At 37.7% G+C, this 27,753-nt stretch overlaps 4 protein-coding genes and 1 pseudogene across 4 annotated transcripts; 2 read left to right on the top strand and 3 right to left on the bottom strand.

Annotated features, from left to right (window-relative positions):
- Positions 1-1,172: 1,172 nt before the first annotated feature.
- On the top strand, positions 1,173-2,568 carry LOC116121969 (mitogen-activated protein kinase kinase kinase 17-like). Its single transcript, XM_031407868.1, has one exon. The coding sequence runs from the start codon at positions 1,296-1,298 to the stop codon at positions 2,367-2,369; it is 1,074 nt and encodes a 357-aa protein (XP_031263728.1). The 5' UTR covers positions 1,173-1,295; the 3' UTR covers positions 2,370-2,568.
- Positions 2,569-7,463: 4,895 nt separating this feature from the next.
- LOC116121975 lies at positions 7,464-13,713 on the top strand (annotated as a pseudogene).
- Positions 13,714-15,092: 1,379 nt separating this feature from the next.
- LOC116121970 lies at positions 15,093-16,289 on the bottom strand. Its single transcript, XM_031407869.1, has 3 exons — positions 15,791-16,289; positions 15,500-15,685; positions 15,093-15,423 (listed from the first exon to the last, which is right to left on the bottom strand). The coding sequence occupies exons 1-3, from the start codon at positions 16,274-16,276 to the stop codon at positions 15,133-15,135; spliced, it is 963 nt and encodes a 320-aa protein (XP_031263729.1). The 5' UTR covers positions 16,277-16,289; the 3' UTR covers positions 15,093-15,132.
- A 3,531-nt stretch (positions 16,290-19,820) lies between these two features.
- Positions 19,821-22,100, bottom strand: LOC116121967 (subtilisin-like protease SBT3). Its single transcript, XM_031407866.1, is given in 1 exon segment — positions 19,821-22,100. A coding segment is annotated over 1 exon segment (2,280 nt).
- Positions 22,101-22,908: 808 nt separating this feature from the next.
- On the bottom strand, positions 22,909-25,282 carry LOC116121966 (subtilisin-like protease SBT1.9). The gene has a single exon (XM_031407864.1). It carries the CDS (start codon positions 25,230-25,232, stop codon positions 22,941-22,943), a length of 2,292 nt encoding a protein of 763 aa, XP_031263724.1. The 5' UTR covers positions 25,233-25,282; the 3' UTR covers positions 22,909-22,940.
- Positions 25,283-27,753: the final 2,471 nt, after the last annotated feature.

The raw sequence follows: 27,753 nt of genomic DNA, 5'->3' as shown, positions 1-27,753 counted from the left end.
TATTGATTATAATAAATGTTTAATATGTATATTATATATTTAATTTTTTTTTTTTTGTTGGTATATATAATTTGGAGAAAATAATAATAAAATTATCAAGGATACAAAAAAACAGAAAACCCCCAAATAGGGAATTCGGGGAACATGCTTTTTTCGGGGAATCCCCAAATGCCCCGAACGAGCTTTTTTTGGGGAATCCCCGAATCCCTCGAATGGGCTTCGAGCCAGGATCGAGGAATCCCATTAGGCTTTCGGGCTGAGGCCAGAGATAGGGGTCCACGGTCCCACTCTGACCCTTGCCCATTCCTACTCTTAAGTAATACACCCAAAAGTCATTGTCAAACTGTTTGGCTACCCAGAGGTTGTTAATCTGTAATATTTAACTCTAATAGTTTATAAATTACAATAATACTACACTCACAAATCATTCTCATTAATTTTCTCTCACAAACGTGATGTGTCAGCTTGCAATGGGTCCCTCTTGACCAAATATGAGCTGCCACATAAACATTTATGAGAGAAAGTTGTGAGAGACGTTTATCAACCTATTTTTATTCTATAAATTAATATGATATTACCAAATATTAATAAGGTTTATGCTTTGAGTTGGTGGGACTAGAGTCCGCCCAAACAATAGCATATAATTCAAAGGAATGACTTTTATTTGAATTTTAATGGAAAATTATTCTGTTTCTCAATTGAAATCCTTGGAAACAAATCAAAAATCAAATCCATTTTCCTCTAATTATCACATAAATCAATTAAATTCCTTTTTAATAATAATAATAATAAATGAAAGACAATCATTAACGAAGCCCAATCATGGAATAATCACAAAATAGGAGGACAGTGATTAATGACATAATTAGGTAGTAATCTAATCCGAATATTCCAACCTATCACTATCCAATCCCCGGGCAGCCGGGTTAAAATAAATAAGAAATCATCAATTAATGAACCACGTTTCCAAAGTGGGGATACTTCTTGTTCTGCTTCTGGTCCAAATTCAGAAAACGAGTCCTAAGCAAAGGCAAAATATCCTTGCCTATCACGTGCATTAATTATACTTGCACACAACCAAATAAACAAAAATAATAATAAAACACTTCCATTTAATATTACAACTAATCCAACTAGATTCTCCTGGAGTATAAATATCTTAGTACACCTCTTCTCTCTCCCTACAGTTGCCGTGTCTTGTGTTGTTTTTACTTCTTTTCTTTCTTTCTTTCCTACTCGAAGAGGGAAACCGAAATACAGACTATAAAAATAAAAATCCCCAAATTATTTTTCTAATGGAGTTGCCAGCCATGGATTGGGTTCGAGGAGACGTTCTTGGTCATGGCAGTTTCGGGAGTGTAAGTCTGGCCGTACCCAGAAATAATTTCTCTCAAATTCCTTCCTTAATGGCCGTAAAAACTAGTCAAGATTCTTGTTCTACCAGTTTGAAGAACGAGAAGGAAGTACTTAATGAATTGGGTAGTTGTCCACAGATTGTGAGGTGTTTTGGTGATGATTGTAGTGTTGAAAACGGTGAGAGATTTTATAATCTCTTCTTGGAGTATGCGTCTCGAGGGAGTTTGGCTGATCGGGTGAAGAAAAATAAGGGGAAATTGCAAGAATCAGATGTTCGGAGGTACACAAGATCATTGCTCAAAGGTCTTAGACATATTCACGCAAAAGGGTTCGTTCACTGTGATATAAAGCTCCAAAACGTCTTGGTTTTTGACAAGGATGAGGCAAAGATCGCTGATTTCGGTTTGGCGAAGAAATCAGGGACAGAAAACCAACCAGACAGGTTTGAGTGCAGAGGTACGCCTCTGTATATGTCACCGGAAGCAGTAAACGACAACGAGTATGAGTCACCGGGAGATATATGGGCTCTTGGCTGCGCTGTTGTGGAGATGATGACAGGCAAACCAGCTTGGAATCTCAAGGATGGAGCCAATGTGTTTGGTTTGTTAATCAGAATTGGAGTTGGAGATGAGTTGCCTATAATTCCAGGAGAATTGTCCGATGAAGGCAAAGATTTTCTGATCAAATGTTTTGTTAAGGATCCTAAACAGAGGTGGACTGCTGATATGCTTTTGAATCATCCATTTGTTTCTGCGGATGGTTCTTTTGATGATCATGATGATGAGATCCTTACATTGAAGGAGGAAGAAATTAAACAATCACCAAGAAGTCCTTTTAATTTTCCAGAATGGTTTTCAGTTCAATCATCAGTAACAACATCAGGGGAATCTTCAAGGTTGGTTTCACTTGTGTCATCTCGAAATTGCTTCTTGGATCGAATTAGGCAACTGGCCGGTGATGACAGACCCAATTGGTCAGATTCAGAGAGTTGGGTCACTGCGAGACAAAAGTGAAGGACACGATGCAGGCAACTTGGAGATTTCTTGTAATTGATGCAAATTTTGTTTTTCTATTTCGACTGTAAATTACTAGGAGAGACGCTGAGACTGACTTAGATAATAGATGGGTCCTGATTGGCCACTCAGGTGGCTGAGTGTACATAGAAGATTTTTTAAATGAATTAAATTCCTTTCCAAGAAGGAAATTATCTCAGATTTTTCTTTGATTTTTTCTTTCCTCATTGATTGTGTTAACGCAGAAAATTAACCAGAAGTTCTGTCACGCAGATAAAGTAATTCCAATTTCAACCGTAATTGAGAAGATCCAAAACTACAAGCTAAAAAACAAAAAATGAAAATCTGAGAGTTGATTTTGTTTTTGCTCAAGTTAATAATTGCATCTGTGAATCAAAGCTTCTAGCAATGTGTTGTGTATCAGATTCCTATATGGGTTATTTTCTTTGAATTTATTTTCTTGTTGGACTAATTTTTGACAAGAAAATATTTTACTTGTTTGATGAGAATATGCATCTGGGTTTACAATAGTGAAGTGCAATGGAGGGCCTCATTGTGGATGTGGAGATGAAATTATGAGCTAAACCAATAACATTCTGTTTTTACATGAACAGCATCTTTTGTCTCACCTTGTTACATGAAACAGAGACAGTCTGATCTTAAACATTTACCGTTGTTAAAGTTTTTGCCCAATTCAAATTCATGCCTGAATTTTGTAAGTTTTCCCCCCATGAAAAACCAATTTTAGCAGTACCAACAAAGGCAGATATAATTACATAAAACACAGGTTGTCAACCGGTACAACTTACAGGTAAGTTTTGTTTTTCTAAATATTATTTATCTACAGAGTAATGAGTAAGTGGTTGAATTTTTTATTACTTCCATTAATTGTTTGCAGCATGTTATATTTATTTATTTTGTTTGCAGTTTGTTATATTATTTATGTTGTTTTCATCATGTAATATTTTATGCTATCAAATCATACTGGATACATTGAATTAAATTGTTTGCAGCATGAGAGGTTCATGCTATCAAGTAAACTTTTAACCACACCTAACTTCATTTCAGAGATGTAGTAGCAAAAGATACTGTATATGTATTCCTTGTCAGAAATTGGTGAGCCAATATCACATTGGTTAATCTATTGATTATCAATTAAAAATAATCAAACCCACCAAATATTTTGGAAGGATTAAATGGTTTCCAATGCCATGCACAATTTTTGGCCATAAAAATGTGAAACATGAGATTCTTATTGCTTATGTAGTATGCCATAGATGTTACATTTATATGATTACTTGATTTAGACAGACATCCATCCCTCAAGATTAGTGATGAACTAATTGTATTAAATAATCTTGGAATTGTATGACTAACACTCTTAACAGATTGGAACTGGGTCTTGACAACTCTAATTATCATCCAGGCATTGCAAAAATACAGTTTCTAGGATCTGACAGAATCAGAAACAGCACAGGTTACAAGTTCCGCGAATGAATTCTAGAGAAGAGTAAGATTTTGTATTAAAGATTTGATGTAACTAATGAATGAAGAAATCATGTGGTGCCTGAAAAAGGTTGCAGCAAATCTCAGTGAAAACTGCAAAAAGAAGATCTATGCCGTTTCCAATATTTATACCTTTTGGACCACAGTAACAGACTAGTGTTGAAGAAGAGTGATGATGAAAATCCTAAAGCAATTGGGTTTAGAAAAGGTCTGCATATGTTGTTCAAATCATGGTCTTTTCCCCATGAAAGCAAATATTTTTCCAAGTACCAACAGTAGTAGATTTGAAACGCAGGCAAATTAGGCGATCTACCTGCATAAGTCATAACCCAGCGGATAATAATGAGACAGCTTCTGAATTTGTCTTAATTAATAAAAGTAAAGCAAAAGATAGGTCATATCTTTCATTTGGAAAACAAGTAAGAAATTGGTTGGCAAAAATCACATTGTTTAACCTTTTAATTATCATTAATCAGCAGCCCAATGCCAATTGCCATGCACGTTTGTTGGCCACAAATCAGGTGAAACATGAGATTCTTATGATTATTATTATTATTGTGTACCATGTTATGGTACATCCGAGAGTTTTTATTTGTTAAAAAGACGTGCTACTAGAGTGATTACGAAGATTATCATTAAGATTTAATCAATTATACCATGAAATTGTAGGATATTAGATTCTTTATTATACTAGAAATTCTTCACTGGAATATATTATAATGGACCTGTCTATATTCATTTTTAAGTAATGTAGTTTACCAAAGTTTTTTACAAGTTTAATTGGGTCGGACTGCCTTGAACCTTGTCCTTAAATAAGATGTGCAGTTATAAAATATTATGATTGATGAAGGACTTTAATTAGGGTTTATTGGAACTTATATTTGCTTCCTTTATTATTTGTACTGAATTGAGAATAAATTCAGATGTAATTCCGTAAGTTTAAGAGGATTTAAAAAACTCTCTTATTGTTATGGATAAAGTTGAAGATTTATTAACTTAATATCATAAAGTTATTGTGGTTGATAAAACGATAAACACATCACAACTCACAGGCCAACACTACTTGTAGACTTTGGAGGAAATTGAGTGAGATTTGACATCTTAGATTTTGATACATATATATAGTATCACTCTTTAAAATATAGATAATATTTCATATATAAATTTTTTATACAAAATTTATCTGTTTCAAGATGATTGGATAACTTTAAATTTAAAAATAAATTAAATAATCATTGGGATACTAATATTTACTAGCCCAAAGCACATATAAGACATTCTTTTCATCCAATCTAGGAACAATTTTAAAATCTAGAATACATATTTAAGTTTGGAACATAATCTAATTATCGATTTTATTATAAAATAATTATCATTTTTTATAATTTTAAATTATAAACTTTTTGTTATTATTAAAAAAAGAAAAAGAAAAAGAAAAAGAAATTATACCCTTACCGGAAATCAAATCCATTTACATCCAAGCAAAATCACCTTGATTGACAAGCAATATAAAGAAGATTGAGTTCAATCAGACATGGGCCATATATCAATTTAAATTGGAGCAATGTCTTCGGTGGGCCTCTTCCTTTTCAAGCCCAACGTTGGGCCCAAAACTCGGCTTTTTGTCGCAGTAAAACAGTGCGGAACGGAAAGTAACTCTTTTATTTTAATTTAATTTGGTTAAATTTAATCTCAACATGAATTCATTAACATTCCTTTAACATTTTGCAGTCTGGTTGACAATCATAAGTAATTTCATTTATCCATTCTACCTCACCTTAAAGCTAATTTGAAAGAGAGGTTAATGGGTACATAAAATCCATTGTTTTAAAACTCGGCCCGGCCCGACCGATTGAACCGGGACCCGATTGGTGAGCCACAAAACCGTTTATATCAGTCTACCTACTTACACCCGCGGTTGGACCGCTGTAGCACCCGCCGGTCCAGTCGTTATTTTAAAAAAAACCGGGTCAACTAATTTATGAAATTAAAATTTTAAATTTTAAATTAAACTCTAAATTCTAAAGCAGTAAAAGCCCTCTATCCCAAAGCAAATATCAACAATTACAACCCCCCCCCCCCCCATCCCCCCCCCCGCCCCCCCCCCCCCCAAATTTTCCAACGACATTTGCCACACTTTGGTTTAAACTGAAAATCTGAAATCTTCATTCTTCCACCGGAGTCTCCCCTTCACCGTCAAATCTCGTCGCTTTAGCTTGCTTACTTCATCATCAGCTGGGGTACCACGTATCTCCTCCCATTTTGTGATCTTCTCTGTCCTCTCACACTCTTCGTCACTACCGATCTACGTTGTTCATCCATTGTCATCAATCTTCTCAAAGCTACACAATTGATCTCATCTTCTTCTTGCCCAGGAACTGTCGCCTCTTCCCCTTACATTGCTTGAATCTCAGCTCTTCATAGTTGCACTGTTCACAGCCGAGCTGCACTTCTCCAATGGTCAACTCAACTGTCAACGGCAGCTCATCTTCACCAGCACCAGGTAACTGTCATAGTGTCACCTTACTGATGCACATTCAACTATTCCCAGAAAATGTCTATAGTGAGAAATCAACCAATCTAAATTTTGTGGCATTGTGATTTTGTAGACAATCAATGATGTTATGCTGGGAGTGACTCAGGCAGGGTTGTCTCGGTATCTTAACCGAAAATATGGTGAGCTATATATAATTAATTAATATATAAAATTATGTTATTGAAGTTTGATGATGAATGATATGAGTTTGTATAATTTAAATTATTGCTTCCTCCTGTGTGACTTAGATTCTTGCTTCCTTCCATAGTCGGATCCCATTCATACATTTTTGAAATATTATTATAACTCATAAACTAGCTTCGACATATACACAATGAAACATTGCCGGGGAGAGTAGAGGTGGGTATTTGGGACTGGGTCCAAAAGCCCAACCCCAAAACCCGGTCCTAGGAGGTCGGGTCCCAAAACGGTAATTTGAAAGAGAGGTTAATGGGTACATAAAATCATAAGTAATAACATTTTGCTGTCTGGTTGACAATCATAAGTAATTTCATTTATCCATTCTACCTCACCTTAAAGCTAATTTGAAAGAGAGGCTAATGGGTACATAAAATCTACTTAATTAGGAATATATTTCAGCTAATCAAGCTGCATCAACAGATATCGATGTTTTTATGGAAACCTCATACTTCCATCTTTTATGCTTGATAGAGAGATCTTGCTTTTTCCATAACCCAATTTTTGTCTCTCATGTGTATTTCACAAAAAAGGTAAAGCCAAAAAGAAAAGGATATTTTATGAGGATAGAAATTAGTGCTAAGCAGTCAAACCTTATCTCCAATAGCAGTAGTGATAACTTATTCACTCAAATTACCAAGAAAGAAAGATGGAGCTTATACTTTGGTTAGTCCCGGCAGCAACAATCACGGAAATAAAACTCATATCTCTTCGCTGCATTTATCACCGTTGATACATATAGGATAGATAACTATTTTAGTTGTTTTATAACCATATTCAATCAATACATCTATGAAGCTCCACTTTGATTTGAAGTTGCATATGCAGGAAAACCATTTTAATTGAGAGAAAACATGGCAGGTGGAGGCCCTTGGATTATCTCAACGAGTACAGTTTGTGCGGCAAGTCATGAAGAATCAAACCTTAAGATTGATTTAACTGCGTGGGATCTTCGTCTCCTCCTATTGGATCATATTCAAAAGGGAATTCTCTTCTACTAAACTACAACTTTACCAGAGAACAAACCCCAAAAGACCTTCATCCACCACCTTAAGACTACCCTTTCACTTGATTTAGACTTTTTTCCTCCACTCGCTGGCCACCTTGCCACCATTGTTCATGACAAATTCCACAACCTCCGTTTTCATAAACTGCAACAATGCAGGAGCCGAGTTTGTTCATGCAATTATAGATGGAGTTCCTGTGGCCGAAGTCAGTGAACCTGTCTATGTTCTGGATTAGATTGTTTACTCTTTCTTCCCACCTAACGGGATTAGCAACTATGAGGGTACCTCTAAGCCATTACTACAGTGCATATAACTGAGCTTGTTGATGGCATATTTATTGGTTGCACTATAAACCATTGCGAGGCTGATGGCACATCCTTTTGGCATTTCTTCAATTCTTGGTCTAAAATGTCTCGAGGTTTTTGTTGTGTATCTAAGCCACCAGTTCTTCAATGTTGGTATCTTCGTGATATAGACTGCCCTATTCACATGCCTCTCTCGATCAGCAAACAGTTTTCCAATACATTCAAGCCACCACCTTTGCAACAAAGATTTTTTCACTTTACAAGACGAAGTATCTTCGAAACTCAAGCGAAAGCCACTGCTGAACTTGGTTTTGTACTTATCTGGCATGGCAGATTAACAATATGGTTGCTATGTAGATAGAAGAAAACATAAAGAACTTCTTAAACACTTGGAGGGAAAATCCTCAGTTACTGTTATGCCTAAAAAGTCACGCTGATGTCAACTCAACAAGTGCCTAAAAGATAAATTGTATTTCCTGTCAAGCCCATACCGTCTCAAAGATATCTTATACCAACTCTATCTCAATTTAAGAGAAGAACGGATGGGAGCTTTCCATATGTCAAGGCAACTTGGAAAACACTCATTATATTGACCTCAAAGGTGTATAAATTAGCACTTCTCTTTACGAAAAGGGAGGTTGGACATATAAGCACTAGGCATAGATTTGAGCTTTATTCTCTCTCTATAAAGCAAAGTTTTTCTTCATCTTTATATGTCTTACAGGCAAGATCATAGAAATTGTCAGAGAACAATAAAATTACAGTGGATGTAGGATTTGTTTTAAGCAGCCGAACCACTATAAAAATCTCTCTTGTCAGCCTATTATTTATGTTTTCTGCAACATATATAATCTCAGCACCATATTCAAATCTCATGGATCCATCACGTGTAATTTCTAAGACTCTCTTAGCACTTCGCATGTGCGAGTTGTTGGTGTCCAAAATCAAGCATCAACAGATACCATGAATGAGTAAGTCTTGTAAGCAATTCGTTTATATTTGTGGTTTTATTTGTGCAAGAACAAAATCTGAGCAACTATAATGCAAAAAAGCTTAATAGAGACTGCAAGCTACACAATCTTTATTGAATCAGCAGCGAATATATACAAGATTTTGTAATAGAAATACTTAACAAACTTGCTAAAAACATTGAACATGACTCCATTAACAACTTATTCACTACTGAAATAACGTACTCCTAAAAATAAGCACATGACTAGCTCTACTTCAAAGACTAAATCTGGAAACACACATGTTTAACAACTTTCAGCACCAAATCAGCAACCATTCGTTATGCAACAATCCTTGACCAAATCAGCAGCCACCTTATCATGGCAAATCAGTAGTTGAGACATATTCTCAACACTCTTCCTTGGATCAGATGCTACATAGTCCTAGTTTTTCTCTTAGAAACTCAAACCTGTTTTTGGATTAGGCCTTGGTAAATATATTAGCAACTTTATCTTCGGTTCTGCAATAAGCCAAACATACTTCTCCTTCCTTTTGTATTTCCCTTAGGAAATATAATTTGATTTTAAAATGCTTTGTCTTGCCATGAAAGACAGGATTATTTGAAATGGAAATTGCTGCCTTGTTGTCAACCAGAATCTTTGTGCCTTCATTCTGCTCCATTTGTAGATCAATTAGCAGCTTCCTAAACTAAAGAGCTTGATTGATAGCTGGTATAATAGCCACAAACTTAGCTTTTGTAGTACTTTGAGCAACTAACTCCTGTTTCTTAGAGCACCATGAGAACACCCCTGAACCAAAACAGAAACAAAATCCAATTGTGCTTCTTATATCATCAACCGAACTTGCCCAGTCACTATCTAAAAAGCCATGAAATTCCAAGATTGAACACTATGAGAACTTAACACCATAGTTGAAAGTGCCTTTCACATATCTAACAACTCTCTTTGCTGCTTGAAGATGCACTTCACTAGCACAGTGTATAAATCTTGAGAGCATACTCACAGCATATAAGATACCAGGCCGGGTTGCTATGAGATACATCAGACAGCCTATTAAGCTTCGATATAACCCTTCATCAACTTTGTCAAGCCCATCATCCTTGCTAAACTTCTTCTTCTGAACCATAGGAGTTGTTGTAGCCTTATATCGCTCCATATGAAACTTCTTTAGAATCTCCTTTGCATATTTAGTCTGACAAATGAAAATGTCTTGTTGTCTTTGCCTCACCTCTATTCCAAGAAAATAAGACATCAAGCCTAGATCAGTCATTTCAAATACCTTGAACATTTTTGCCTTGAAGTATTTAATAAGCTCTTCATTTCCTCATGTAATAAGCAAATCATCAACATAAACAGATACAATAATTAAGTCAGAATCCGCCTTTCTCACATACAAAATGGCTTCACTAAGGCTCTTATCAAAGCTAGGCTTAACAAGTGATCATTAATTCAGCTATACCAGGCTTTTGGTGCCTGCTTAAAACCATACAAATCCTTCCTTAGTGGATCCACCTTGTCCTCATGACCTTTTACCACAAATCCTTCTGGTTGCTCAACATAAATCTCCTCCTGCAAGAAACCATTTTAGGCTGACTTTACATCCAGTTGATACACTTTCCAATCCTTTTGTGCAGCTAATGCCAATAACATTCTGATGGTATCTATCCTTGCAACAGGTGCAAAGGTTTCTGAGAAGTCCACACCGAACACTTGAGCATAACCTTTAACAACAAGTCTTGCCTTATACTTGGTGACTGAACCATCTGAATTGTGTTTGGTTCTAAACACCCATTTAACTCCAATAATTTTCTTGCCTTGGGGTTTATCAACAAGCTCCCAAGTATGGTTTTTCTCAATCATTCTCATTACTTCCTTCATGGCTTCCACCCATCTGTGGTGTTTCTCAACATCTTTATATTCCACAAGCTCCATCATAGCAACATTACGTTTTTTATAGACGTCTAAGAGATATCTAGTTCCTCTTACAAGTGCATCATCTATGTTGTTGTCATGAGTACGTAGAATTTCTGAACTTTGCTTCTCCTTGGTTTGATCCCAATTCCATTGCTCCTCTTCCATGAACACAACATCTCTGTTAGTCAGAATTTTTCCAGTTTGTGGTTGGAAAATTCTGTAAGCTTTAGAAGAGCTATTATAACCAATAAACGCTCTAGGCTTTGCCCTTTTATCAAGCTTATCTCTTTTCACTTGAGGAACATGTGAAAAGCACAAACAATCAAATATTTTTAAATCCATACCAAACTTGAAAAGGAGTTTTATTTTCTAAAGCCCTTGTTGGTAGCCTGTTTAACAAGAAAACAGCAGTACTAGCAGCTTTTGTCCAAAATTTTTTAGGCATTCCCTTCTCATGCAACTTGCACCTTGTCATTTCCATAATCGATCTATTTTTTCTTTCACTTACTCCATTTTGTTATGGAGTATAGGGGGTTGTTAGTTGATGTTCAATGCTTGCTTCTTCACAAAATTGATTGAATTGAGTTGAGGCGTACTCCTTCCCATTGTCTGACCTTAATATTTGCATCTTGCAACCACTTTAGTTCTCCACAAAAGCCTTGTATCTCCAAAACACTCCAACCACTTCAGACTCGAACCTTAAAAAATAAATCCAACACATTCTTGTTAGATCATCTATAAAAACAATATAATACGTACTTCCTTTAAGTGATGGAGTCTTTAGTGGTCTTCCAAGGTCAGTATGCACAAGTTGCAACTTCTGTAAGGCTTTCCAAGATTTCTGAAGGAATGGCAACCTATTTTGCTTGCCATATTGACAAGCTTTGCAACTTGGTAAGTGATCTTCCATTAGAGGTAGGCCCTATACCAATTCATGCTTCTGCATAAACAAGAGTGCTTGATGGTGAAAATGGCCCAATCTCTTATGCCATGTCACGACATTGTTTAATGAAATTTGATATGCAGCCTGTTCCTCTTCCATGAGATCTAGTGAAAAGCACTTGCCTCTCATCTTTATAGTAAACACTTCCTGATCATCAACATCTTTAATGATACACCTCTTGTTCTCAAATCAAATTTTGGTCAATCCTACGTACATATAAAACATCATTGATAAGTTTAGTACCTGTAACACTTTCAATAGCTATGGTCCCTCGGCCTTTAACTTTAACATATTGTCCATTGCTGACTTTCACTTTGGAGAAGACAGACTTTTCCAACTCCCTAAAGAGCTTTGGATCATTCGTCATAAGCCAGGCCTCACTCAAGCTACTACTTGCATAACAGGATGCAATAAACTGTTGCTCTTCTTCTTCTTGAACCATAACCTTAGCCTCATCTACTTGCTGGTTACTTCTACTCTTGCAAATTCTTTCCACATGGCCCATCTGATTGCATCTATTGCACTTAACATCAGGCCTGCTCCAGCATCTCTTCTGAGAGTGATTAGTCCTTCCACAATGAGGACATGGAGGAAACCTTCCAACATTACTGTTGTTGTTTTGAGCACCTACATTCCTATTACTGTTGCTGACTCTAGAACCTTTATGTTTCCTTCATTTTGTCTTCTTGCCTTCACCATTTTCATGGATCTGCAACTTTGCTTGTAAAGACCTTCAATAGACCCTTCTTCTCTAATTTGTCTCCTTGCTCTTGTGCCTGTAGAACATTTAAAAGCTCTGCCAATGAGATCTCTACAAGGTCTCCAGACTCCTCCAAAGCAGATATCTTGGCTTCAAACTTCTCAGGTAAGGTCACCAGAATTTTCTCCACAATCCTTTTGTCACAAAACTGCTTTCCAAGAAGCCTCACTTGGTTAATAATGCTTAAAAGCCTGTCTACATACTCCTTGACAGACTCTTTCATCTTTTGGATCTCGAATTCCCTTTTGAGACTTAACACCTGTATGCTTCTTGTTCTCACATTGCCTTGAAACTCCTCCCTGAGATACTGCCATATTTCAAAAGCTGACTCCAAGTTCATGATCTTGGTAAATAATGCTTCAGACATTGTTGAACAGGGACATGATATGGCCTTGAACTTCTTAGTTCTCCTCTCCTTGTGAGCCTTAATTTGCTGCACAGTGGGATTGTCAGGTAATGGGTAGATTTCATAGTCTTCTTTGACTGCCTCCCAGAGGTCCACAGCTTGCAAATAAGCAGACATTCTGACTGCCCGTGTATGATAGTATGCAATTTCACCAGTGAAAACTACTGGAGAAAATGGAGATAATGTATTGGAAGCCATTAAAACAAGGTTTCTGTTTTGTCGTTTGGTGGTTTGGTGTTTGCAAAATAACACTACTAACAGATGTGACACAGATCCCTTAAGAAAAAAAGAGCTCTGATACCAATCTGTAGTTTTATTTGTGCAAGAACAAAATCTGAGCAACTATAATGCAAAAAAGGCTTAATAAAGACCACAAACTACACAATCTTTGTTGAATCAATAGCAAATATATACAAGATTTTGTAACAGAAATGCTTAACAAACTTGCAAAAAACACTAAACATGACTCCACTAACAACTTATTCACTACTGAAATAACGTACTCCTAAAAACAAGCACATGACCAACTCTACTTCAAAGAATAAATTTGGAAACACACACGTTTAACAACTTTCAGCACAAAATCAGCAACCATCGATTATGCAGCAATCCTTGACCAAATCAGCAGCCACCTCATCATGCCAAATCAGCAGCTGACACATATTCTCAACAATAATAAGCAGCCCTTCAAGATTCAAAATTTATGGTAATGACTTTGGGTGGGGAAAGCCTATTGCGGTAAGAATTGTTATGATTTCTTCAACTGCCTCGCCGGCATGGCTTTCCCTTAACAAATAAAGCTTTGTTTTGCCAAATAGTTTAAGATCAAAATTTTCGTTGTCTTCATTTTCCGCTTTTTAAGTTCCAACTGATGTCACTTACTGCTGTTTCATTCATCGGTCTCCATGGTTCCATCATCTTCCATTCACTACATCCTTATATACTATCAATTTTACTGTTAACCACAAAATTAATTTTAACTTATAGTTATTGTTGGGAATTCTACATTGTGTCAGAGCATATACTAAATAAATGAAGACTCTGAACTGTAACACCCTCCCTAAGTCCCAACATTACCAATGCTACGCTATTGAGAGCTATAAATGGGTTTTGGTCATCTAATTTTTCGACAAGTTAAACAGTATTAAGAAGTTTTAACTCCTCCATCTCCACCATTTCCCCGATCACCATCTCAATTCCTTAACTTTTCACTGGCATTGAAGATGTCTTCGGTTTACATTGGAAAAACAATTCAAAAACATTTGCCACCGTCAGTTTTAATTAGATTTAGTGGATCCCAGGCTTTCATTTTAGTTCCAATCCTTATATTTATGTTTGGACTTTTGTTTAGTTCTCAATTATATATTTAATTTTAAATAAATTTAACACAAGTAAATTTGTTAATGGTATGACATCTACCATAGATGTAATCTAGATTTTCTCATATAACAGCTGATGAGGATGGATGTTGACTTTTATTCTCACCTCTCAGAGTTAAAACCATATTCAGCCTTAGCCCTCAGATTCTAAAAGGTTACAATTTATATTAAACAATTAACACTTACCTTCCTAGTCCCTAGTATCAATAAAATCCGTTAACTGACAATCAAAGTAATTTCATTTATCCATTCTAACTCACCTTAAAGTCTAGAGCCACCCACTAATCTTTTGTCCAAAGCTATTTTGAAAGAATCTACTTATTAATTAGGAATGTACCAAGTTAATGAATAATTTTCTTTTTATTTAGTTATAACAATTAACATAATTAATGACTTTTAAAATGATAATTTTTTCTTCATTAAAATTAATAAAGATGCATTCTTAAACTTCCATAAATCTTATACATTCCATTCACTTTTATTATAATCTTAGCAGAGACATCTTTTAAAATACAAAAAAAAAAAACACCATACACATACATAATTAATTATAAGTCTATAAAAAGACAAGTATCAACTTTTGATATGTAAAATATATATAAACAAATATTATTGAGCTGTATACTAATACTACTTCCAGTGTCACAACACGCACATCAAAACCAAATATTAAAGAATTACAATATTGATTTATTAAAACCACCGACGGCTGGCTCCAACATTTTAAACTCACGAAGATCTTAACAAAATCCAGATCCCACTCCGCATAGTTGGGTCAACACCTGCCATCTACCACACAATTTTGCAATTGCCAACTAGCTACTATGCTCACTGTCTCTCATGTTGAGTGGTAAGTACACTTGTTCTTTAACGATATATTTACATTCATTTTCTTGGGGTCCATAACCACCCCGCATTCCACTCTATTATAGAACTTGGGTTTCACTAGTCTCCCCAAAACATAAGCTCTTGAACGAACCATCAAGTTCAGTGTCAATGGCACTGCTTCAATCGGTGCACCATTTACACTGCCCAAGCTAGCTCCTCCTCCATACAATGGAATGTTATTTCCCTTCATCATCACTGTAATTGATCTCTGACTCTTTCTTGATTGATAAAACTTACATGTCTGCAATATCCCAATTACCTAAATTAACTCACATAAAACTAATTAAGTAACTATACAAATGAGGTTAGTTGCGTACTGTTCCAGTGGCCACAGTGAGTTGAGAGAATGATAGATCTAGGGGTGTTGATGTTACATGTACACCAAAAAATGTAGCAGTGTTCCGAAATGTGAGCTTCACTGTGCAATTCATTGACACCATTTCAGTTGCTACTCCGGAGAAATCTGCTCCAGCTTGAACCACGAACTGGTCAAATTCAATGCTCTGCAATCAAAATAACCAATAACCATTTCACCAAATTAATTAACAAAGTAGTAATAGTAATTAATAAAGGACTTATATATTAATGTATAAATAATGAAATCTGACCTTCATTGTGACGGTAGGTTTTTGAGGTCTACTAGCACCCCACAAGATCAAAGAAAACAAAGAAAAAAGCACAAAGAATCCCACAACAAAAGTAAGAAAATAGAAGCGACGAGAAACACCACTGTGCATGTTTTCTCCATCAAGAAGTCCCTCTTCTTCAATGGCGTCAAACTCCTTCCATGGCTTGCGGGACTTCCGTTCATTATTCTTGCGATGATGGTGGGGTTTTAGTGAGGCAGACAGGCGAGTGGAGGACGACTCACGAGAAGAATGAGGACCTAACGAAGAGTTGGAATGAGAGTGAGGTGGTGAGCCCATGGGGCTGAGCACAGGCGTCGAGTGGAAGGAGTTTGTCGTCTTTTCACCATCGTGAGAATCTCTTGACGGGCTCTGCACGTAGTAAACTGCACGGCGTGGAGATCGTGTGGGCGAGGACTGAGTCAGGCTACTTACCTCCGAGTCAGTTTTTGAGAGCTGAGCAGACATTGTTGTTTGATGTAGTTTTGTTTAATTCAACAGAGAGATGGAGAATTAGTAGTGAGTGAGGGTGAGAATTTATATTTAATATATTGTCAGTGGTTGTTGTATGTGTAAGTAAGATCTATAACAATTTAAGGTACGTCCTGTTGGCGCACGTTATATTGAGCTTTGTTAAATGTCATCGAAGTCTTGAAGGTGATAGTAATAAATGGGAGATGGTGGATTTGTACGTAGACAGAGACTGGCAATTGTCTGGTTGTGGTTTTTGTATTATTTATTCTACCAAGTGCCAATTTTCATTAATGCCTTCACTAAGCACAATGTGAGTAATTACTAATTAATTGTTTAGGTGTATAGGGGTAATGAGTCTCTGTAAGGCTTATTATATACAACAAAAACTTCCTGGTGAGATCAATATTTGCCTCCTTCTTTAACTTAATTTCTGATGAAGAGCATTATACGGGCTATTATATGAATGAGTCAATTATGTTGTCTTATCAAATCTCAACCACTAGGTTCAATTAATAGCAAATAAATCAAGACGCCGTCGGTTGGACACCTAATTAGAAGATTATGGGAAGGGCCTTCAAGTCAAGACAACAAGACAAGTCTTGCTTCCACATCTACAGGCATGGCCCAACTGGCCAGCTTCTCTTACGAGTTGAGCGCCTTAAAGAGCGCACACTTTGGTATCAATTTTACTGTCTTTATGGCTCCATCGGGTTTCAAAAAGTTAAACAGTAAAATTATAAAAACTCATAATATTATTTAATATTATTCAACTTTTTTTAAAATCGCTTAAATTTATTAATTTAATTAAATACCCTTAAATATTTTTTTTTCAAAATTATAAAAACATTCCAGAAATCCACATTTACCAGATTCTGACCACCACTGTCGAAAGATGATTAAAATCTAGTATAATGGCACACTACCGACTGAATCTCACTGGTAGTACTCTGATCTAGCCTTTTTCGATCAGATCTAAGGCCAAAGATCTAGCCGTAGCCAGTCGTCAACGACGGCCAACATATGGTTGTCATTGACCATCAACGACGACCGTATCTTTGGCCGTCATTGACGAGCAAATACTGTGAGATTTGGCCATCAATGGCCAGATCCACCGTCGATCTGACCAGAAAAGGCCATGTCGGTGCATGACCGGCAAGATCCAACCGGTCATGCGCTGATACGGCGACTCCGGCCATCTTCCGGCGGTGGTGGCTGGCTGTCTGTATTTAATGGGTGGATTGGGGGTGTTTTTGTTAACTTTTAATGTTTTATAGTAGGGTTGTTTAGTAAATAAATAAACATAAGGGGTATTTTATTAATTTCTAAATCCTACAACGTAATACCTGCCCAATTCAACTTTTTTTAACTTTTTTCAAAAAGCTTTTCTAAAAAGTGTAAAAAAGTGAACCAAACGGAGCCATAAGGCTTCGTTTGTTTCGCTTTTGGGAATACTGGCTCCGTTTGGTTCAAAATTTGGGGGTTTTGAGAAAAGTTTTTTGAAAAAAGTTAAAAAAAAGTTGAATTGGGCGGGTATTACGATGTAGGATTTATAAATTAATAAAATACCCTATATATTTATTTTTTTACAAAATACTCCCTATAATAAAACATTAAAAGTTAACAAAAATACCCCTAACCCACCCTCAAACACCTCCAGTCGACCACCACCACCGGAGGTGGCCGGAGTCACCTTATGGGCGCATGACCAACTGGATCTTGCCGGTCATGCGCCGATATGACCTTTTCAGGCCAAATCCACGGTGGATCTGGTCGGCAAAGGCCAGATGACTGCCAGATCTGGCCGTATTTGCTCTCAACGACGGCCAACAAACGGTCGTCGTTGACCATCAACGACGACCGTTTGTTGGCCGTCGTGACCGACTGTTACGGCCTTAGATCTGGCCGTCAACGACCAGATCTTTGGCCTTAGATCTGGCCTTTTCCGGCCAGATCCACTGTGGATCTGGCCAGAAAAGGCTAGATCGGCGCACTACCGGCCAGATTCAGCCGGTAGTGCGCCATCCTACCAGATTCCGGCGGTGGTGGCCGGAATCTGGTAAATGTGGATTGTTGGGGTGTTTTTGTAATTTTAAAAAAAATATTTAGGGGTATTTAATTAAATTAACAAATTTAGAGGGTTTAAAAAAATTTGAATAATATTAAAAATAATATTCCCAAAAATGAGAGTTATTGGGTATTTTACTGTTTAACTTTTTTGAGAATACTAAGAGTAGTATTCCCAATCTTGAACCAAACGAAGCCACTATTATTAGTATTCCCAAAAAAGTTAAACAGTAAAATATCATTATTCTCAAAATATTATTCTATATTTTTTAATTTCTTTTAAACCTCCTAAATTTGTTAATTTAACTAAACACCCCCAAATTTTTTTTTTTAGAAATTGCAAAAACACTCCGGCCACCTTCCGGCTGTGGTGGCCGACTGTCCGTATTTAATGGGTGGGTTAGGGGTGTTTTTATTAACTTTTAATATTTTATTATAGGGATGCTTAGTAAATAAACAAATATAAGGGATATTTTTGTTAATTTCCAAATGCTACATCGTAATACCCGCCCAATTTAACTTTTTTCAAAAGATTATTCTAAAAACTATCAGAATAATGAATCAAACAGAGCCTATATTACCGATTGAAATTTGATACCCAACTTAAAATTATAAGTTTGTATTATGGATTATGCGTATATTCTTACAATTTTTTATTTTGTAACCGAGATATCTGGACTAGTTTATGCATACCTCAACTAATCCTTAGGATTTATTGAATACCGTATAAGTTTAAAGGATCAGGTAATGATAAGTAACCCTAAAATTTGAATCCGAGAATTTAAGGAAGAGAACTAACTTTCTTGACCGTCCGGCCACTTACTGGTATTGGCATATTGTAATTTGTAGCAAAATCTGATCTCCTGGGAAAATGCTAGCACTTAGTAAGTAGTACATGATTGAGATTTGAGAGAGAAGCCCATACTCCCCTGATTGGATCTTTTACTAGATCCTGTCACATGTCAATACATCATATAATTATAAAAGAAAAAGGAAATTAATTTTATGATCTCATTACATGTCTACATCCCTACTAGGTCAAAGATCCACCATAATTTTTGCATGGCTGGATGACTTTAATTTTACGAGAGTGGACCATGGCGCATGGGCTGTGCGGGTCTTAGGCCATAATAAGAGCTTACAATTTTACCAGCTCAGTTGTGGTCCTCTCGTCTAGTCACTTTCACATCTCACCAAATTTTAACGATGAGAGCTACAATATCTGGAGCTTGTAAAACCAAGTCCTTTTATTTTTTATCGAATATCTTATCATGCAGGTGGGTTTCGGATTTTGCTGTCAACCAAATATCAATGTTAGAATATATGCTGAAACTCATGAGGAATCTAACATATGTTCTGTTTTTAGTTTCAAGGTCAGGCAAATTCTGAAGCAACTTAACATAATGGAGAGGAGCACCATTTTATTAATATACTTTTATTCGTGCTTTTCTTTATTTTTCACAAAACTTGTGTCTTATGGTTTAACTCTGGTTACTACAACTGGACTTCTCACCACATGCCTGCCTTCAGCATCTACCCAACTAAGAGAACCATGAACTATTAATTCTTTCATTAATTTTGGCCCCTCTATACTGAGTTTGTAGCTTCTCTTCTCATACTTGTGTTTAAAAATCAACCTGTTTGGCACAACATTCACCTTGAAACCTGTCATTGGTGCCACCTTAGCTGTATAATGTGCCTTTCCATCTCCCACATTAGTCACTGTTCTCTGAAAATTATGCACAAGTTTTTTCCCCGAAGATGCATCGGTTGCATTGAAGAAGGCAATAAAAGAAGGGTAATTCAAATCCAAGCTTGATGGATTTGAACATTTATAAGAAGATGATTTTGTAATCATCTGAATTTGCTCTGCAGTGTAGTTCATCCCACATAGGAGCTTTACATAATCTTCTGCAGTTGCATCATAAATGAGTCCAGGGTCTAATGCTTTGTTGGGATTTATATGACCAGCACCCATGGCCAAAGGACTTACTGGTTTGTCATGATATCCAAGATCTTTAATAGCGCTAAGTGTGTTGTCAAATGGATCAGCTGTGGTGATCATTGCAGATCGAATGGCTGCAGGACTCCATTTGGGGTGTGCACCCTTTAAAATGGCTGCAACTCCAGCTGCGTGAGGACAAGCCATGGATGTTCCGGTTATGATATTGAATTCACCGAAAAAATCATTTGCTCCAAAATCAGTTACAGGACTTGTTTGAGTCCATGATGCTAAAACCAAAGAGCCAGGAGCCATAATGTCAGGCTTTAAGATGCTAGGACAACTTGAAGATGGTCCTCTAGAACTGTAAGCAGCGACCTTGGGTGCTGGTTTTCCACCCACTTGAGTCAATATAAATTGCATACTAGCTGTTGGGTTAGAGGTTTTTTTTATGTAACCAAGGACTGCTTGACCCTCTTGGAGGAGAAGAAATAATGCTGGAAAGGAGGTTTCAACGAAAAATTCCAAGTAGGAACTGTTAGATATGAAGACTCCTCCTGCCACTCTTGACGCAGCAGCATTCTTAACTTGAATGCCTACAAATTCTTTCTTATCTTCACAAACAATGACTTTGTCCCCAACTTGTTTTAGCTTGTCTAAATTATCGCATGCATCCATGAAAACAAGTGGTAGGCGGCTTTGAGATGAATTTACAATGTAAAGAGAAGATCCCAATAGTGAAACTCCATTTCCAAGAGTAATAATCCCATTAAAATTACGATCTATTGTACCAGCAGCAACATTTAATATCCATGGAATGCCATTGTGCACAGTACCAAACCAAGGCCCTTCATTTCCAGCTGATGATCCCACAAATATACCTTTCTCCGTGGCAGCAAATGAGGCCATGGCAACAGGATCCTCATACAATGGAACTCCATCTAAGCCAAATGATAACGAAATGACATCAACACCATCAACGATTGCTTGGTCAATTGCTGCAATAACATCTGATGCATAGGCACCAGCATCCCATAACACCTTGTACATTGCTAAATGAGACCGCGGCGCCATTCCCCGTGCAGTTCCCTTGGCATAACCAAAGAAAGATGCACCCTTAACATAATTTCCCGCTGCAGTTGACGACGTATGAGTTCCATGTCCATCAGTATCCCGAGTTGAATTCATTAAGACAGTGACATTGGGTTTATTACTAAGCAAACCCTTGTTGAAAAATCGAGCTCCGATAAGCTTCTTGTTGCACATTGAATAATTAAAGCCGGTACCCTCCACACATCTTCCTTTCCATCTAGCTGGAACTTCGCCCATTCCAACATCACTAAAACTTTCGCTCTCTGGCCATATTCCAGAGTCTACCAAACCAATAATTACATCTTTCCCAAAATTAGAACTTGGCCATGCCCCAGTGGTCAAGCTTAGGCCAAGAAATCGCGATGTGTGGGTTGTGTGTGCTATGACAGGCACATCTCATATGGAAGATAGATAGCCAGGGGAATTTTGAAGGATTGTGAACTCTAATGGAGAGAGACTTGCACAAAAACCATGGATTACATTAGTGTAAGTATATATATGCTTTGAAGGAATGCTCATTGTGGTGGAAGTGGTAGTATTTAATTTAATGCCGTGTGATATTGAAGAAAGTGTGGCAGAGTACCATCCAAATTGGTGCATGAAAACCTTTGGCATAGCTGACAAGTTCATATGAACAATGTATGTGTCTGGTTGTGGCAGTGAGGTGAGGGCTGAGAAGGTAATAAAGAAGCACATAAGTTCTAGTAGCAGCTTAGCCATGAATGGTAAATGTAAGTGATTGCTTATTGCTTTGCACATGAAAAGCTCTGTTTCTAACCAATACTGTTGCCTGTAGGTCTTCCATTTCTTATTGCATTCTTAACAAACAAAACCTGCTTATGTGGTTGATCTCTAATTTTATATTCCACCACCGCCAGTGTTTCAGGCTTTCAGCCCCAAAAACAACCACGTAGTACATACTTCAAATGTTGCATCTTTTGCTTTTAATAGGTGTCGAAAGCACTAGTTGCTTACTCATGAGCTATCGGTGAAATCATAATTTCTGCCCATGACATGTGGTTGGCATGCCATTTCTTGACTTTGATTCATCTGACATAACAAACTGTTAATCAGCAGTTTCTCTCTATTCTCGTCCACATAAACCACGAGCTCAACCATTCCAAGTATGTTCACAGGTTGATTCGTGGTACTGACTACTGCAGAAAATTGATATTTTAACGGACCTGATTTGAATTCATGCTCTAACTGTATAAATTAAAGGAAACCCTCATGGCCTGTTATTATCCCAGTTCAGGTAATTGCAGAATCTATCTTGCGAGATTATAGAAACCGAATAAGACATCAAATGGTAATGTAGTAATGCAATGATGTCCTTTCCACCTAAGCAACGGCATTTGGCAGGAGGACTTTTTCCTGGAAAGTGCTTGGCAGTTTTGCTTTATTGATATGATGATGTGAAGATAAAATAAACAATGGAACAAAAGATCAGGGAAAGAATGGGATAAAAAGAAATAAAATCAAGAAAGAAGAGGTGGCAGAAGAACTAAATTAAATATCATATCACCTTATAATACAATCATGACAGCCCAAATAATACATTCAAGGCGATTCTGGGACAAGGCTTGTGGCCACAATTGGGCTTCTTACCACATACTTACCATTGTCATCTACCCAATTTAAAGAACCATAAACCACGACTTTTTTCAACAATTTTGGACCCTCCAAACTAAGCTTATATTTTTTCTTCTCAAACTTTTGCTTGAATACCAATCTCTGAGGCTCCACAAAGACCTTTAAGTCATCCAATCCTGTCAGATTTGCAGTGTAACTTGCTCCTACCTCTTCAACATTAGTTACTGTCCTCCAAAATTCTTGTACAATTTTATCTTCTGGATTTGAATCATAATTGTTAAAGAAAGCAATAAAAGACGGGTAGTTCAGATCCAAAGACCGGTTAATGCAATTGTGAGAGGACTTTGTGATGATTTGAATTTGTGTTGTTGTGTAGTTCATGGCACAAAGAAGCTTTATGTAATCCTCTGCCGTTGCATCGTAGACAAGGCCAGGATTAAGAGCCTTGTTGGGAGAAATATGACCAGCTCCTATGTCCAGTGGACTTGCTGGCAAATTATCATTTGCAACATCTTCAATAGGACATAAAGTGTTGTCTAATGAATTGGCTGTGGTCACAAGGGCTGACCGAATGGCTGCAGGACTCCAATCAGGGTGCGCTGCCTTTATAAGCGCAGCTACGCCTGCCACGTGTGGCGTCGCCATGGAGGTGCCTGATAAGAGATTGAAATTGCTAAACAAGAGATGTGATCCAACCTTAGCAACTGAACTGATTGGAGACCATGATCCTAAGATTAATGAGCCAGGGGCCAAAAGGTCTGGCTTTAGGATACTTGGGCAGCTCAGAAATGGACCTCTGGAGCTATAGCTATCTACCCTTGGTGCTGGCTTTGTACCAATAACCGTGTTCTGAAATTGAAAGCTTCCTGTTGGGTTAATGTTCTTATTTATGTAGTCTATAATTGATTGGCCATCATGTAGACCAACAAATGCTGCTGGAAATGAACTTCGGGTGTAGAGCTCTGAATAAGAAGAGTTGGAGATGAAAACAGCTCCGGAAACTCCTGCAGAGATTGCATTTACAACTTGACCGCTTATACTCAAATTATCCTTGCACACAATAATGGCGTTTTTTACTTTCTTCAATTCTGTCACACTATCACATTCGTCCATGTAAATAAGGGGCATTCTACTTGAAGAATAATTCCCAGGATACAAGGAATTGAAGTTAATTTTAACACCACTCCCCAGAGTTAAAATTCCTTCAAATTCACGATCTAAAGTACCTGCACCAACGGTCACTAGCCATGGTGCCCCGTTGATTAAACTCCAGTACAAAGGACCATCATTTCCAGCAGATGCTACCACAAATATACCTTTCTCCATGGCAGCAAAAGTAGCTACCGCAATTGGATCATTTTCCAAAAGTGTATCATCTAAGCCTATGCCCAAAGACAGAGACAAAACATTAACCCCATCTTGCAATGCTTGGTCTATTGCTGCTACAACATCAGATGAATAGACCCCATATCTCCAAACAACTTTGTACATAGCCAAACGAGCTCGAGGAGCCATGCCTCTAGCGGTGCCAGTGGCATAACCAAAATAAGATGCACCTTTTACATAGCTACCAGCAGCTATGGATGAAGTATGTGTACCATGTCCACTGACATCCCGGGGAGAGTTCATTGGAATTTTCAACTTCGGATTGTTAGCAATCAGACCCTTGTTGTAAAACCGAGCCCCAATGAGTTTCTTGTTACACAAGGAAGAGTTGAACTGGGTACCAGCCATGCATTTTCCTTTCCATCTGGATGGAACTTTTGTCATTCCTTGATCATTAAAACTCTGACTCTCTGGCCAAATTCCAGTATCAACTAAACCAATTATGACATCTTCACCATAATTTGAGCCCGACCAGGCACCAGAGAATGAACTCAAGCCAAGAAATTGAGAAGTGTGCGTTGTGTGAACTGTAAGAGGATGGTCCCTAGTGGAAGAAATGTAGCCTGGAAACTTTTTAAGAGCTTCAAGCTCAGAAGCAGTAAGAACTGCGCTAAATCCATGGATAGAATTGGTATAAGCATAGATAAATTTAGAATAAAGGATAGTGGTGGTGGTTGCAGTTGCAGCTGCATTAGAAGTGTCTGATATTGAAGAAAGCATGGACAAATACCAGCTATGGTGGTCAGAGTAAGCTTTAGGCATAGCTGATATGTCCATGTGAATGATGTAAGTATCAGATCGTGCCGCAGAGGAGCTAACATAGAATATTAGAAACAGAACTACTGGTAAAACTTTGAGCATCAGAATTGCCATGGTAACCAAAAACAAAGCCCTTTAGACTCTTAATCAGCTACATATAACAATAGTTTTCCCCTTGAGATTTAATTTTAAGAAAGAGATTGTTCCTTCACTATAGTGAGCAATTATTTATGAATTATTAACCAAAAACTTTCGTTGCTAAAAGAAAGGGTGGTTAGTGGTTAGTGGAAAACACATCATCATTGTCCATTTTGCTGCTAGAGTCTGGACACAAGGACAGATCCCCACAAGCCTTATCGATTATTAAGAGAAATAAGCACTTTAAAATTTAAAATAGAAGCTCTGTTGATATGTTTTTTATGGTGAATAGTATAGGTGATGATGAATTATGTAATTCAAAAAAATTGGAAAGGAAAGATGGGAAAAAATGCAAAAGGCACTGGTTCCCTTGATTGAAGGCAGTAAAGAAAACAAAAACGTGCATGTTGAGTCCGGTTATTTGGTGAAAAGTTGTGGGTTCTGTCAAGTAACCCCAGCATTGCTTTCCATTTCCAATTGATGGAACTTGCAATAAAACAAAAGCTTGTCGATTTTGCACTGGGATTTCCACATACTGGAGTTGTGGCAGGCCCACCTGGACTTGGAAATAATTGGGCCTGTCACAGCTCGAGCGCCGTTGCATGTTTTTCCGGGTTGGATTAAAATGAAAGTAGATATAGATAGCCCAAGAAAACAAGATATTAGGTACTTCCTACAAGACTCAGTCAAAAAAAGCTGCAAATCCAAATGTCCTCGGTAAGACTTATCTTGGAAAGATGCAGTTCTTTTGAAAGACCCTTTGCGTTTTTATAAAGGCAGAACGACTTACACCTATCACAGGTTTGTCGTAATAATAAATTAATACCCAAAAGGTTTAAAAACGATAAATTGGATATTAGGTACTTCCTAAAAGACTCAGTCAAAAAAAGCTACAAATCCAAATGTCCTAAGTAAGACTTATGCGGAAAGATGCACTTCTTTTGAAAGTCCCTTTGCGTTTTTATAAAGGCTGAATGACTTACACTTACCCAAGGTTTGCCGTAATGATAAATTAGTACCCAATGGGTTTGAAAATGACAAACTGGTACTTTCCATCATGTGTTGTTACTGATATACGTTCTCACGACACGCGATGTACATGGCAACGGCAATCATGTACACGTTTGGCGTGAGTTGCATCGGCGCGATCTCGAAATAAGCCAGGACCGACCTGACAAAAGGGTGGAAAGTGATCAACCCCCCACCCTTGAATATTTCCTTGGAGATCGCGGCCAATCCACTTGACGAATACCGAGATGAGTGTGTCTTATCGGGGAAAACCTCCACGTGGATACCGTATTGTTTTATCACCCTTTCGAGCTCATCCCCGGTAAGTACCGAGTGGGACTCGTAGGAGCATCCTGCGAAGACGAACTGGCACCTTCCTCGGATCTGGTCATTAAGGGGTTCATTCTACTGCAGTCTGCAAAAGCGACAAGCAAGGGGTCATTTAGCTCTCGTATGATATTCCGTACGATGACATGGAGGAAAGCAAACACTTCCCTTCCTAAATCCCAGAAAAAACCCTAACATAATGCTTTGAGCCGCCATTCATGGCTCGAACCCAACATGAACGTTTCGTCTCCGATCAACTACCAGAAGACTAACGTCATTTATCAACTACTGGGAGTAAGAAATAAAAACAGAATGAACGATTCTCACCTCTCGGAATATGAAAATGACTTCTTCTGTTTCAAATATCAAGAACGCACTGGTTTGGAAGGCAAAGAATCCAAGTTTGCGAAAGTCTCTTGCTCTCTCTGAAAAAGACGGGTGTGGTGACATTGCCTGAGATGAACTTGAGTTTTTATAGCGAAAGAAATGACGCTTGGTTTTCCCAAAATCAAAACGACGTTTGGGCGGAAAGATATGTCTCACCGTCGATCACGACCACATGTCGCGGATCAGTGAGAAAGGGTGACCGTCACGATTCGAGAAAACCAAACCATCATCCTTTTCCGTTTAAAAACTCAAGCGACGGCACTCTCTCCCTCCGCATTAAATGCGCCCCAATCTGCATTTAATGTTCTGATAAGGAGTGTCGTTTCAGCATGTCACGCATTTAATGCGCCTGGATGACACTTATTATGCACAGGACACGTCTGTCAGAGCAGAAGTTGTTTCATTAAATGCATCCATATTGAAAGTACGACAGGTAACGTCTGAAGAGGTCAGGTCGCTCATCCTTAAAAAGCGATGACCATGCGAGGTCGCACTCACAAAAGCGCAACCTCGACCTCTTTTCAAACAGGTCAGAATCACCAGAATTTCCTCGAAGGCATCTAGTCACAGCATGAATTATAGTTTCCAAGGATCGATCCTCAAACCTTAAAAACTAAGGGACTTCTGTTATGCCTGAAGAAAGCAAGGCTGACGTAAGGCCCAGTCAGCATGCAAAAGTCAGAACTTGGGTACACCCGTAGCCGAGTCACGTGATGAAAGGAGCAGCGCGCTTCTGTCAGTGCAGTGGATGCGCGTCAGGCCAGCCAGGAGCTGG

Source organism: Pistacia vera, unplaced genomic scaffold (assembly GCF_008641045.1).
Source record: "Pistacia vera cultivar Batoury unplaced genomic scaffold, PisVer_v2 Contig1295, whole genome shotgun sequence".
Taxonomy (NCBI): Eukaryota; Viridiplantae; Streptophyta; class Magnoliopsida; order Sapindales; family Anacardiaceae; genus Pistacia; species Pistacia vera.
Note: the sequence above shows the minus strand (reverse complement) of the source record. Positions and strands in the feature narration are given on the sequence as shown.